Source organism: Bacillus rossius, chromosome 1 (genome assembly GCF_032445375.1).
Source record: "Bacillus rossius redtenbacheri isolate Brsri chromosome 1, Brsri_v3, whole genome shotgun sequence".
Classification (NCBI taxonomy): domain Eukaryota; kingdom Metazoa; phylum Arthropoda; class Insecta; order Phasmatodea; family Bacillidae; genus Bacillus; species Bacillus rossius.
Window position 1 is genome coordinate 224,789,303 of NC_086330.1, and position 15,267 is coordinate 224,804,569.

The 15,267-nt window shown below is 35.4% G+C and overlaps 1 protein-coding gene across 9 annotated transcripts in view; it reads left to right on the forward strand.

Moving 5' to 3' along the window:
- Window positions 1-15,267, forward strand: part of LOC134527327 (calcium-transporting ATPase sarcoplasmic/endoplasmic reticulum type) — a 337,718-nt gene that overhangs the window by 89,922 nt on the left and 232,529 nt on the right. For all 9 annotated transcript variants that reach the window (XR_010074164.1, XM_063359900.1, XM_063359894.1 and 6 more), the window contains exons 5-6: window positions 5,246-5,350; window positions 11,707-11,845. Coding sequence is in view for 8 of the 9 variants with exons in the window: in XM_063359900.1 (XP_063215970.1) it covers window positions 5,246-5,350; window positions 11,707-11,845 (244 nt within the window). In the remaining variant the exon portion in view is untranslated. The remainder of the gene's footprint in view (window positions 1-5,245; window positions 5,351-11,706; window positions 11,846-15,267) is intronic.

Below are 15,267 nucleotides of genomic sequence, written 5' to 3' on the forward strand. Positions count from 1 at the left end.
TTTAGAGCAGCATTTCGTACGACAAGAAAGCAACGTGTCCAATAGGAGCAACAGCTAGCTGAACATGAGGAGATAGATGGTGGTACAACAGCTAATGCAGCTTGAGCAGGCAACTGAATGGCACGTAGAAGTCGTAATAACCCAGTCTTCAGTCCTTCCTTACTTGTTAAATAGTTTGATTAGTAATTTTTTTCAGTGGTCGTTGAGGTTTTTTGATATTGTTTAAAACACTGCTATTTAATATTTTTGAGAAGTATTCATGTGTTTTACGTGTATTTCATGATCATAATTTAGATTATTTTGTGCTTTTTAAGTGATCTTAATGATTATCCAGGGTGGCCACTCAACCGGGAAATCGGGAAATCCGTGAAATAGCCGTGAATTTTCGTGAGCACCGGGAATACCTTGAAAAAGCCAGGAATTTTCGTAGAGAGTCGGGAACGTGTATGTGCGGGATTTTTCATCATGAAATACGCATCAGCAGTAAATAACCTTAGCTTTCCAATACATTGTTGTATAAACTCTTCAAATAATAATTATCTTATTAAATGTAAGTTAAAATAACGCATTATGATGGCGAGTAACCAGTTTTCGATGTCTATTAAAAAAAATGTGACGAGTCTGCTTGCGCAGGTACGCACGCGCACAGCGATCGATCGATATTTCTCCCAGCATGCATTCTAGCAGTCAACAGTCAAGTCACATGACTTGTTTGCTTCCTCGTTCGCACGCGCGCTTCGCCATCTTTGTTGTACAATTTTAGTGCTCGGACAAGGTTATACGATTTTCTACGCAAGTGAAGTGTGTGAGATGTTGGAATATTACGTTTAGAAGTCCATACGCGCAGCATTTGAGGATTTATCAATTGAAGTATTTTTGTGCGTGGCTCAAGTCCGTCTTATGTTTACAGTAATCGTTTAATATAAATCGCCGCATTTGAGTTTGATTTTGCATATATTTGTTTTATGATGAATATATCCTATTTACGTGAACAACAGAAAGAGTTTGATGTAACAACTATTTGTTTTATGATGTAAATATAACTATTTTCTGTACAGTAAGGTTATGTGATCTGCAACAGTGTGTAATTAATATGCCGAAGTGTTCCGTTACCACGTACAGTGATAAGTACAAAGATGAATTTGAGTGGGTGGAAAGGGACCCCAAGTGTAGTACAAATGCATTGTGCAAATTGTGTAATGGAAAAATCAATATTAGTAGTATGGGTAGAACCGCCCTTGTTAGTCATGCTAAAGGTGCAAAGCACACATTTGCGGCAGCAAATAAGGCAAGATCTTTACCTATGGATGTGTTCGTTAAGAAAAAAAATGATTTAAAGCCTAAATCTTCGGTTGTAACACTTACACCATCTTTAGATTTGCCTTGCTCAAGCAGTGTAGTTCCGGCATTAAAAACTTTTCTTGTTAACGAAGAAACGTCCAAGGCAGAGATTTTATGGTGTTTAGCAAGTGTTATGTTTCATTTGTCATTTAGGAGTGCTGCTGGTTTGGCATCTTTGCTACCCATCATGTTTGCTGACAGTACCATAGCTAGTAAATTGCAGATACAGAGAACAAAGTTAGCTTACACAGTAGTACATTTTCACTGAAAAACTAAAAAATAAGTTAAATAGTTGTCCACATGTTGTTTTGGCATTTGATGAAAGCTTTAATAAAATCTCCCAACGTCAGCAAATGGACATTCATGTCAAATTTTGGGACGATGATAAACAATGAGGTAACTAGTAGATACTTCACTTCTGCTTTCCTTAATAAGGCCTGTGCCAGTGACCTTCTGGGAGCTATTCAAGAATTAGTCCCTCCTCAGCTTCTTGAGAAAACCATTCAAATTTCTATGGATGGGCCAAATGTAAATATTAAAGTAGTTAAAGACCTTGAATATGTTTTACATGAAGGGAATGTTGATGCTCCTTACTTTCTTCAATTAGGAACATGTGGTCTGCACACTGTGCATAATGCTTTTAAGACAGGTGTTACATCTACAGGCTGGAAGTTGGTTCAGTTTTTAAGGGCATTGTACAATTTGTTCAAAAATTCACCTTCTAGGAGAGGAGATTTTATAAGTTACACAAACTCATCCAGATTCCCCCACAAGTTCTGTTCAGTTAGATGGGTGGAAAATGCTAAAGTGGCATCCAGGGCTCAGGCTATGCTACCTGACTTACTTTTGTACACTAGCAATGTTACCAAACAAAAGAAAGTTCCAGATTGTGAAAGCTACAGAATTGTTTCTGAATTTTTAAATGACAAACTTCTTGGGCCTAAATTAGCTTTTTTTAGTGCCATGGCAGCAGAAGTGGAGCCTTTCCTTAAGGAATTTCAGAATGAAGCTCCAATGGCTCCTTTTCTGTATAGTGCTCTTCATTTGATGGTCAAATCTGTAATGGAAAGGTTTGTGAAAGGAAATATAATTGAGAACAAAGATATCACGAAGATAGATCTAACACTCAGTGACAATCTTATATTTGCAAAGAATGTTGACTTGGGATTTTCCACAAAAGATGCATTAAAGAACTCTAAATTACATGTGAAAGAAGTAGATATTCTTCATTTCAAACATGATTGTGTCAAATTCTACAAATCATTTGTACAAAAGATTCTTTCTAAGTCGCCTCTCTCATTTAGGTTATCAAAGAATGTATCCTGCTTGGATCCAGCAGTAATTTGTGCTAGTCCCACATTAGCTCAACACAGGATGCAAAAACTTTTAGAAGCACTTGTTGAGAAGAGGTGGATGGCTGGTTTGTTAGCAGACAAAATAAAAAGTGAATTTAGGGAGCTATGCAAGTTACCATATCTGCTGGAATCTGTAAAATCGTACAGAAGAAATGAAGTAAGGTTGGATAAATTTTGGATGCAAGTGGTTGATGTTGATAAGCTTTCACCAAATCTTACATTGTTGGTTAAAATGATGCTGATTATGTCCCATGGAAATGCATCGGTGGAAAGGGGCTTTTCAGTAAATGCAGAATGCCTTGTTGAAAATCAACATGAAGAGAGCCTGATAGCATTAAGACAGGTGTATGATTCTGTATCAATTTTAGGGGGCATAGGAAAAGTTCTAATTGATAAAAGTCTTATCCATTCGTGCCGGAATGCTCATGCGAAATATGTGGAACTCTCAGAAATCAAGCGAAAACAAAAGCATGAAGAGTCAGTTGCTATCCAAGAAAAGAAAAGGAAAGCCTTAGAAATTAAGGAATTGGAAGCCAAGAAGGCTAAACTGCTAGCAGATGCAGCAAAAGCAGCTGCATTAATTGAAGATGAGATTTCAATGAAAAGAAAGTAACAAGTAAGTTGTCCATTTCCTGTTATCTTCTAAGTGTATATACCTAATTGTAATAATTCCTATGTAGTTCAATAATTTTACGGCGTTAAAAATATTTTACAGCCATTGTTTGTTGTGATTTATAATTTTCAAGTTTGTTGCCATGCAATTTCAGTGAGTTGAGAATACCTGGAAAAAACCAGGAATTTCAAAATGTCAAATGGGTGGCCACCCTGTTATCTTGCTTAATGGTGCATAAGCTATTTAAACTTATTTTTGCCTGTTGATTTATTTGTGGAGTTACGTTTTGATGTGCTTTCACGTAATTTTTAAGAATTGTTGGTTGTATTTCTTCGATTCATAAATGCGTAAATACAGGGATTGTTCTAGTGTGTTTTGGGCTTTTGCAGTGGTTTTATTAGTTATATAAGTTGTGACACTCCAGAAGTCCCAGCTTGCTTACAATTGGCCTAGAGTGCAGATCCATGAACACTTGCAGAAATGAGTTTGGGCACTGAAGTAATATTTAACTTAAAACATAACTTTACTTTTGAATGATTCCGAAAATAAGATCTCTCGGACAGGAACTAATTTTAAATGTTTTAATTACTACTTAAAGAAATTTTACAGTCATCGTGGCCGCTATCTTGTGACTATGAGAACAAATACATGTAAAATATAGAAGTTGGTCCCACAAAAATCTTTACTGGCTCCATCACACAAATTTACTTTTGGAGGTTTTTGGCAATGAAATACTTAAGATCTGTTCACAAGTAAATCCCGTGATTGCTTGCAACCTATTGTACAAGCTGAAGGACTCTGTCCTCGGAACAACGGCGAAGTCCTCGCTCATTGCTTTGGGCTAATACCTGCGACTGTGGTCATTGAATTATAAATTATAGTTCCGAAACTCAAAAAAAGGTTCAATATTAAAAGTAGCATCCGGACCACAACCGCAAAATTTTCTCTTCACACCATTAGTATGTTATTTGCGAGCCACTATCCGACATGCAACTTCTCAGTACTTTGTACAGTCGCTGACTGATGACACGACCGTCCTCTTTTCTGGAGGAAAAAGGGCGTTCGTGTGCATTAACTTTTAACCAATTACAAATAATTCATGGAAATAAATTAGCCAATCATGGCGCTTGGCAGCAGCACTCTGACTAAATTGTGATTCTTTTCTCACACACTCCGAACTCTCTGTCTCTCTCTTATGCATCCTGCAAACTATTGCATCAGCTTGTTCAAACAAAGAACCATGACAAAAAAATACTAAAGAATATACTTGAACACACAGGTATTTATGAATAAAAAAAACAAGCAATACTTAAAAATTATGTGAAAGCACATAAAAACTTAGTACACAATAAAAAAAATAGAAAGTACCCCAAGTGGCTTCATCGTAATTCTAGCGAATCATCAGGAACGCTTAAACTTATGAAATAATATAAAGTATACCATAAAACATGTTGCAAACACAAGAATACTTTATAAATTATATAAAAAGCTGTTATTTTTTATATATATTTAATTTAAATTTGTAACATGCCCACCAACAGTTTAGGAACCTTTTTAGGTGGGCATGACATACAAACAGGCACAAAGGACATTGTAGTCCCTACAAGCATACAAGTGCCAGACATGCATCACTCAGGTAGACATGTGAGTCCGCACGTATTTTTAATATCCTACTGGCTCAGTGGATAACGGGTTGGCTTTCATTGAAAACATTAGTTCCTTCGCAGGCTGACAATCTTCATGCTATATTGATGGCCGTGTCCCTATTGAATTTAAACTATCTACCAACAATCTCCTGCAAAAAAGGCTAAGTAGTAGGCAATCTCCATACCTTGGCCACCATAAACTCATTTAAATCGGGTCTTAGTAGTTCTGTTTGAAAGTGGTCATAGAGATGGGTTCACTGTGTTGTCATCACGCCATGTTGTTGTCACAGGTGCTGGCACTGTTCGAAGAACACGATGACCAGATCACGGCGTTCGTGGAGCCCTTCGTCATTCTGCTGATCCTGATTGCCAATGCCATCGTGGGAGTATGGCAGGTCCGTGATACATACGAGCCTTCTTACAGTGGTACAGTTTTAATATGAACTGTGGAAATTATTCTCTCAAAATAGTATATTAACATTAAACTAACACAAAAAAAAGTGTATTTCATTGATAAAGTGATTATTGCAATATATAAAGCAGCATTTCACAAACTTTAATGTTATAATTGATAAAATTTGGTAAATATTTTGAATTAATAACTTCAGATGCAAACAAATTAATTAATTATGTCAGTGCAGTATAACTAAAAGTTGGAAACTGTTTGAACAGCCAGTATGAATGGTCACTAGTATAGCTAAGAAATTTGTTGAACACAATTTTGTGCTCTTAGACTGGTTGATTTAGTTACTACAGTATCTTTACTTGATCTAATATGTTCAATTTTATACTTGTACCATGAAATTCTACTTATAAATTATCAGGTAAGCAACTAACAGCATAGAATAAAATTAATCTTGTTTTATGTTTTGTGATTCTCTCCTCTTGCACCCCTCTCGCACCGAGCCCTCTTGACAGAGAGCCAGCAGGGGTGGAGGAGGTCGAGCTGGTCTTGCGGCAGGATTCACAGTTGGCTGGTGTAGGCGAATAGCTAGTGGGGTGAGGGATGGGGCTAGGCTATTCATTGAAAATGTCGGTATTTTACAAGGAAACTTTAATTGACCTGAGTGTCCAAACAGTTCAATTGGTCACCTGCATCGGCTTTCTCACTACATACACAGAATTTATACACAGTACACCCTATCGTCAAGAAAAGGGGGGGGGGGGGGGGAGACAAATTCCCTAGGCCGAGAAAGGTCCTCGGATGGCCTGACTCGCGAAGGAGGAGTGCGAGCAGCAGAAAACAGATACAGGAAAGCTTCACTATAAAGAACACGAAGGGACCAAAAAATAGTTGAGTTTGTTATACTGAAGTTCTTTATACTGAAACATAAGCATTGTTATAAATATATATACCGATAAACACATGAAACACCTTAAGTGTACTATGGTTCAGTATCTCAGTCATTAGTCTATGGCCGCTTGAAGAACCTGTTCACATACTCTCTGCTGATGCTTTGTCTATGGTCAGGAGACACATTGTAGGCAGAGCTGCCAACCTCAAATCACACCCATCAGTAATGACAATTATATGGAAAAAGTACATGTACGATAAATTTTTCCTGAGGAATTATGACACACACAAGATAAAATAAGGACAATAATATGCAAAAAAAAAAAATGAAAAATGTAGGCCTATGCATATGAATACAATGAAAATTAATGAATCAAAGAAAAAAAAACGATTTGAACAATACAATCATCTGAATATGTAAGAAATGTCAATAATTTTACAGGAAATTTTAAACCTTCAATTCAAAGTATGCAAAGTTATACTTTTGAACAATTGTCTTTTTATTTACTTCTTTTATCCTGGTTGGATAAGAACTGTCTTATAAACAAACAACAGAACTTGTAAACAATAACTCTGCGTTAGTTACTTTCGTTTCTTCAGATGTAGCGAAAAAACTACGATATGGATTTATTGCTCGTCATGACTATAAAATATTCCGCATGTTTCTTTAATTCAATGTGCCCTCTACAGTCATCCCTTCCAACGTGTGCAATCGAAAAGTCACACGTGCATACATTACAAAACGCATGGTGTTCCAAAACATTTGAAGACGACAAGCATCGTCATTCTTTTGAATAGTTAGGTCTTAGGTCGAAAGTTTTGATGAAATGCGTTATTTTATTTCTCCCCCATATACACTTTTGTTCTGTCACACGCTTCATTTCTACAACCGGCACTGAAGAACACAACACTATTGAAAAACGTAAAAAATTACACGCCTGTAGACACGACAAAAACACTATGGACTGTGATGAAAAAAATGACTTTCAAAAAATAAATTAAAACACAGGTTAGCCAAAGTACCGTACAAAAATTATCGTAATGTAAGTAGCCAAAAAACGAAAAATCCGAGAATATGTACTAGTATCGTACAACGGACGTAATACCATTCCAATATTATTTCAAAACACGAGAATTAATCTACTAATTTTGATAGTACGTGCGCACACATACTAGTTCCGTTATTGTTTTTGTATACGTACACGCTGTTACGTTTGAATAAGAAAATTAAAAATAAAGAACAAGTTTTTGGATGGTAATTTTTTTCATAATTTGCCTCAAGGTTGTTCGTTCAAGTGAATATTTTTGTTTCACGAAGAAACGGACCGTCGTAAAATTCGGTAAGATGAAATAAAATTCAAGGTTATTATATACGTTTTTGGCGGGACCAAACAATGAGTTCGGTTAAGTGAAGTGTTCGTTTAACTGAAGTTCGTTGTACTGGTGCTTTCCTGTAGCCAGTTGTTCTGCTGCTCCCCCTATGATCGTCCTATGGTCAGTGGGCGGATTCCAGCCTCACTGGCCGTCGGGCCGATCAACTGACTTCAGGTGGATGACCTCGCCTTTATATAGGGAGAAATGCGCGGGAACGAAGAAAGGAAGGGAGGGGCGAACTAACTCCTCTTTGGAAGGGATGAGATGCGTGCGCATGAATCTCGCCGAAATTTCCCTGCCCTGGTGATGGAAGTATAAACTAGATAATAATTAGAAAGAAAAGATAAACGTGGCATAAATAATTATATCTAAATATATATATATTCAATCCTATGTATTAAAAAGTATTTAAACTTGCTTTCACAACTTAATTATATACTTTTATAAAATATAAATATAGTTGGTAGATCGCCGTTCACAAGATGGCGTCCCAATGTACATGTTTAGCTGTGGCAAGAGAAAAATATACATTTGTGTACATAACTCGTCCATATTTACAGTTATATTCTGAAGTACATTAATATGTGTGGTTATAACAACGTAAAAAAAAAAGGGCGAATATGGTTGGTTGCATTAATGAATTATTCTATTGTTCATCGCTTTGTATATAACCGACGTCGCACAGATTCGTCGCAGCATATTACGTGAGTAGGCCTACTGCTGAAATACCTTTTTCCCTGAATTGCTTCTGAACTTATTAAAACTCGTTTTGGGTTTAATTATCATGTAAAGTAACGTGATATTTAATATAGGGAGGGCGGGCAAGCGTCAGTTTTTAAATGTTTAGGTGACTTAGAAGAAAACAAAATTTTTACTTAATGAAAAATCATTTTATGAAGTTTTTTAATAACAGACAATTGTTGAATTTTTACAATTGCTGCCTTACTTAATTTTATGAAATTAATACGTCATTGAAAGACACAGTTCCTGCAAATAACTCGTAAAATTATTAGCTTTACGATACTTCCATTTTCACATCTGACTACTGTATATGTATAAGAAAATCTAAAAATCAAAGGGAAGTAATTCATATCACACTATAAGCTATTTTAAAAAGTAAGAAATAGCTTCACTTTGCATAGTCATACTGTACATTTATTAACAAATATTAGTGCTGGGCGAAGTTCGAAAATATTTGTATATTATACCTTTAACTATAGTGCGTGTACAAGAAGTGTTGTAAAATCACCAAAGATTGCGTACCCCATAAGTTAAACTAAAGTGCATGTACGAGAACTCGTATTTCGGCAAAACTAACGTGATCAAGTTAACACAAGACAAATGTGGCAGGAAATGATTACGTAAATTACGTATTTTAAATTACTGGGATGTATTTATTTTCGTTGGCCTTTTTGGTTATAACAGTCAGGTACTGAAAATATTAATTTTATCTTGTGGATTAAAAGTACTGGTCCAGTAAATTTTACAGTACAGTACTAAGTTGACTAGCGTAGTCGCGGCAGCCATCATTATTTCTCGTGTTTTCTTTTTTCAGATGCAAATTTCTATAACCACACTTCTTACGTTACGTTTACAGTATTATTGTATTATTTGCGATGAGCAGGCTTACGTCGTTTAAGTTTTCCAAATGGAGAAAAAATAATGACGACTCAGAAGACCCAGAACCACCCCAAAAAAATGTCTATAGTTTCTTCTGACGAGCAGCATTCTTCCAAGAAAACAGCAACTGCAGTCAGCTGGTTTTGTAATATAGATAGGTAACTTAATTCACATTAGACTTTTTTTTTAATGTCCTATTAAAAAGTTTTACTTATTAAAAATGTTAGGTTATGTCTACCACAAAATTATGTTATGTGGCCTTATGCTGAATGTTCGTCATCTTTATAATATTATATTTTTGTAAATGAAGGTTAATGTACACTGAAAAAGGAAGATAGTCTTTTTGAAATTTAGATGGAACTTCTTCATGAATGAAAAGTTGGTGTGTATATATATACATATATTCATTTATTGCATAAACTTTACTTATAAAATAATTTGCAATGTTTTAATAAAGCTAAGCTATATAATGTTTTAATTTTACATATGACTGGAGAACCTTTCTTTCTCACCATTCAGTTAAAGCCTAAAATGCTGGTCATCGGTTCATTTTAATTCAAAACAATTATTTCTGTATGGGGTTCGGTTCGGCTCGGTTCAAAATTTTTTTGCTAGGGTTTGATTCGGTTTGGTTCGAAACCAGAGAACTGAGGTTCGCCCAGCTCTAACAAATATGGTTTCGATTTTATAGGTTATCCCTATATTTTTAAAAATTTAAGTTTTTAAACACTTTTTAAAACTTTACATACATATAATATTCCCAAAGAAGTATAAGTCTTTGGAGATGGATTTTTGTGGGTCACTGTGGAAAAGGAGTGTGGTAGAAGAAGCTAAATAGTGTGGCCCGGGGTTCTTTGGGATGGAGTGGAAAAGGAGTATGAGAGAAGCAGCTTTGAAAGACTGTGAGAAACAGCATGAAGGATTGTATGAGGAGCAACTTGAGAGAGTGTGAGAAGGACTATGAGATAGTGTGTGATGGAGTGTTGGTGATGGTCTGTTATAGTCCAGAAGAGGAGTATGAGGGAAGCAGCATGAGAGAGTGTGTAGCGGTGGGATTTTATTTGGGATGGGGTAGGTAAGGAATGTGTAAAAATCAGGTTTAAGAGAATGGGAGAAACAGCATAAGAGATAGTGAGAAAAAAAGGAGAGAGAGTAAGTGAAAGCCGTATGAGAGTGTTTAGAAGCAGTATGAGAGAGTTTAAGATATTAATATTAGTGTTCTGTAAATGGTCCAGAGAGGAGTTTGTGAGGTGTAGCATGAGAGAGTGTATTAGGTAAAGTATTTGTGAGTGAGTGAGAAGCAGCATGATGGACTGTGTAAAAAGCAGTATGAGATTGTACGTGGAGATGCTGTTTTGAAATGGGCCTGTAGAGGAGTGTGGAAGGAGCATTATAAGAGTGTATAAATGGCAGTTTGTTAGAGTGCGTGAGAAGTACATAGTATGCGAGAGTTTGTGGGGAGTAGCTTGACATTGTGTATGATGGTATTCTGTAATGGGCCAGTATGTGAGGAACAGCAGGAGAGAGAGTTTGAGAGAAGCAGTATGAAAGATTATGTGAGTGAAGTATGATACTCTGGGTGATTGAAGTGTTGTGTAATTTGTAGGCCTGTGTGAATATCAGTTTTTTAGTTTGAATCAAATACAAAGATCAAATTATTGTATAATAGGAATATCACATTTGAATAGTAAGGATTAGATCCCACTAAAAAAAATCACATATCATAACAAATACATATTGAAAGAGACTATATGTGTAGTGCAGTGGCTTTTGGGAAATTAGGTAAATATGTACTAAAGTGAAAGGTAATTGTAGGTTAAATTACCTACAATTACTAGGTCAAATTTTTTTGAAATGTTTAAATTTTGGAAGCAAAATATATTTATTTTTCATGGTAATCAGAACATGATCTGCAAAAAAAATTAATAAACAGTGCATGAGAGAGAGTGGGAGGAAAGAATGAGAGAGAGAGAGTGGGAGGTAAGCATTAGAGAGAGTGAGGAAAGCATGAGAGAGAGTGGGAGTAAAGCATGAGAGAGAGTGAGGAAAGCATGAGAGAGAGTGGGAGTAAAGCATGAGAGAGTGTATGTGCGAAGCCACATGAGGGAGTGTGAGAACCATTATGAGTGTGTGATGGTGTTGTTTTTAAATGGGGCAGGAGAGAATATCGGGTAAAAAGTTTGGGAGGAAATAATGAGATAATGTAGGTGAGAAGCAGTATCAGATAGAGTGAAAAGCAGAATGCCATTGTGTGTGAAGTTGTTTTGTAATGGGGTGGGAGAGGAATCCGGGTGAAGAGCAAGAGAGAGTGTGGTAGGAAAGCATGAGAGTTAGTTTGGGGGAGAAATGCTTGAGAGAGGTTGGGTGGAAAGTATGAGTGTGTTGGGGGAAGGCATGAGCAAGTGTGGGAGAAAAGCATCAGAGAGAGTGAGAGTGTGATGGTGTTTATTTGGGACCCTGCAGGAGAGGAATGCAGAGTCAGCTATCGAGGCGCTGAAGGAGTATGAACCTGAAATGGGCAAGGTGGTCCGCTCCGACAAGGCGGGTGTCCAGAAAGTGCGCGCAAAGGAGATTGTGCCTGGAGACCTGGTTGAGGTGTCAGGTGAGTGTGCACTCACATTCAGTATGTATGTTTTATAAATTGTGACGACTTGCACATTTTTATATAGCTGCAATACCCGGCATTGCCCTGGCTGAACACAGGGTGTAGCTAGTAATTGTCTTCTTAATTTGAATGTCAAGTGTGAAAATTAATTTATATCACTTTCAGATCCTGACAGACGTTCTGCCAGTTTATAGTTATTTACCTGGTCTGTATGTAATTTAGACTTTATAAAGCTATATAGAAAAAAGCTGAAGTATAAGAGATTACTAATATTGAAAAGATTCCATTATCTAGCTAATGCTCGGCCTGCATTGCAATGCCTCATTCAGTTTTGTTTTGTAATATGTTTGAAGTCGTTCCGCTTATACAAATCATCTATCCATCTCTCTCTCTCTCTCTCTCTCTCTCTCTATATATATATATATATATATATATATATATATATATATATATATATATATATATATATATATATATATATATATATATATATATATATATATATATATATATATATATATATATATATATATCTTATCTACATCTATTAGTGTTGTAAAAAAAGTTTTTTTTTTTTTTTCAAAGCATGTTTTTTTTTTCTTAAAACAAACCTGTTTTATTTCACCAAAAAAAAAATGTTTTTTTTTTTTCATAGACACAATAAAGATTAACTGTAAAGTATGAGCTACAGTTAAAGTAAGAAATAACTGTAAAAACTAATGTTTGTTGAACTTACCATAGTTTATTATAATTTAATTTCATATATATTTAAACTGCCAACTACCCATCTTACAGGTTTAAAAGCACTTAACCTCACTTCTTGGCTACAGTCATGACCTGATAATTTGCAATTCACAGGCTCATTAGTAACAAAAATAAAGTTACCGTAATTTATGAGTAACCGACATACTTATTTTCGTATTTAACAGTAAATAAATGTAATATGCATACTTACTATGCTTAAGATAACCTTACTTGGTTACACAAAAGACTCATCATCGTCGATGTCTAAAACGTAATGCAGTAATTCACCAACACAGGAAAAAAATATTCCGTTAAGCTTGCATTGATTAAATATTTGTCCAATTTGGTTTTTCGGCAGTATATTTTAATATCAACATTGTATGAGTCACACAGCTAAGTAATATATTAAAATTGTTTTCTGCTCTGCAAACTACTGTTGCTTTTAACAACTTGCGATTGCAGATTGCGGCCCACTGGCTTATGAGATGACGTCCGAGGCCAATATTGTTTACGTGTGAAACTCCACAATGCTGTTTTGTTATCTTTTACGAAAACAATTTTCAGAGGTAAATTCGACAAAATGCCATTTAGGCCTGGTTCTGGCAGGAAAAAAGCAGCTGTGAGTGAATTATTTACCAGTATTCCATCAAAAGGTGGTAAATTAGATCGTGTTAAATGCACATTTTGTTCTTACAAACTTTCAAAATCTGGTTCTCGTATGACCAAACTTATTAATATTTGCAATAAATGTCCCAACTCTGAGAGAGACAAGTACATTACATTGCCTTCAGGAGAAGTTACAGACCATCAAGAATCCTACTGCCTTTCACAACAAAGTCTTGCATCTTCGTTACAAAGTCCAGTAAGTTTTTAAAATGTAAACATATCAACCGAAAGACAAACTTAACTAAAAACTTTCATTGACAGAATTAGTGTACCAGATCAGGAAAAAGCGAATGAATTACTGGCAAGGGCTATTTATGCAAGTAATTCGTCACTTAGAATAGTAGAAAATCCATTTTGGATAGAATTCTTAAAATTTTTAAGACCAGCCTATAAAGTACCGACAAGGCATGAGGTATCTGTAACATTACTGAATGCAGAATATGAAAAAATAGCTTCACAAGTGAGTCAAAAAATTGCTGCTGCAGAGACAGTTTCATTAATGTGTGATGGGTGGACGGTGGACCAACATCCGAAATGAACCTGTAGTAAACTTTGTGGTTACTATACACCTTCACCCATTTTGTACAAGATTTTGCCAACTGGAAAAGACTCGCACACAGCACAGTACATTGCGCAAGAAATAGGTTATGTAATTCAAGAAATTGGAGCGCAAAAAGTGTTTGGAATCGTGACAGATGCGAATATGAAAGCAGCATGGGACATTTTAAAAAATGAAAATGTTTCCACTAATCTTTACACGTATGGATGCACACACACTAAAGTTACTGTTCACTGACCTGAAAAATCCAAAACACTACAGACATTTTTAGCTGAAGCTGTTTCTGCTGTAAAAGCAATAAAACACTCTCATAGACTTACAGAAATCTTCAAAGAAAAGCAAGGTCAGCAGTGTCATAATCATAACCCTGTAACTTTAAAACTTCCCGTGCAAACAAGATGAGGATCCACAGTGCATTGTTTGGACAGTTTAGAACAGAATAAACAAGCAATTAAATTACTTGCTGTAGAGGAGGAGGCTCAAGAAATTTTGAAGAAACATCCAATTATAAAGAAGGTTGCTCTGGATGAAACATTCTGGGATAAAGTGAAAGGGTTTCTCCAATTACTAAAACCCATTGCAACTGCCATAATCAGTGTTGAGAGTGACAAACCTAAAATTTCACAAGTTGTAAGTGTTTTTAGGAGATTGGAGCTGTACTTTGAAGAAACTCTTCCACAGAGCCCACTATCCAAAGCAGAAGAAGATGAAGTCAAAAAAATACTTGCAAAAAGAAAAGATTTTGGTGTTTGTGAAGTTCATAGGGCAGCCAATCTCCTTGATCCACTAGCAGCAGGTGTTGATTTAACGCCAGATGAGCAGGTAAATTTCTATTTAATTTATACATAAATTTTTTTAAAAATCATGTAACATTTACATTGTTATTTTTGAGCTAACTTAGCTATTGCTTAACAATTTTATATGTTTACTTTTTGAAAACCAGAAATTTGTTTTACCCACACGTAAAATTTGGTTCTTTGTCAGGTATGACTTGAGCACTTAAAGTAAAAAAAGTATGACCTAATTTTCTATTTCTCATCAATTACTTTGCTACAAAAGAATAATATACCCTCATAAAGTACCGTAATTAGTTTTTAAAAAAAAGGCGTAAAACCATTTTTAAAATGTTACAATCAATCGTCACCTGAGACCTGACAATGTAATAATAAATAAAACCAAAATATTAATATACCGCTGAAACTTGTGCTACAAAAATTCTAAAAAATGTACTCTACTTTAATCTTTCTAACTAAACTCTTCATACTTCTCTCAATTATGAATTAACTTAAATTTATATTTTTGCAAAAAACTAAAGTCTGCATAGTTAAATTGCTTTATTTTCTTTTCAGACTGAAGCTACAGAAGTTATATTTGAGGCTGCCAAAAAAATGCCTGGGATTGATGAAAGTGCAGTGCTAATAGACCTTGCAAATTACAGTGCAAAAAGTGA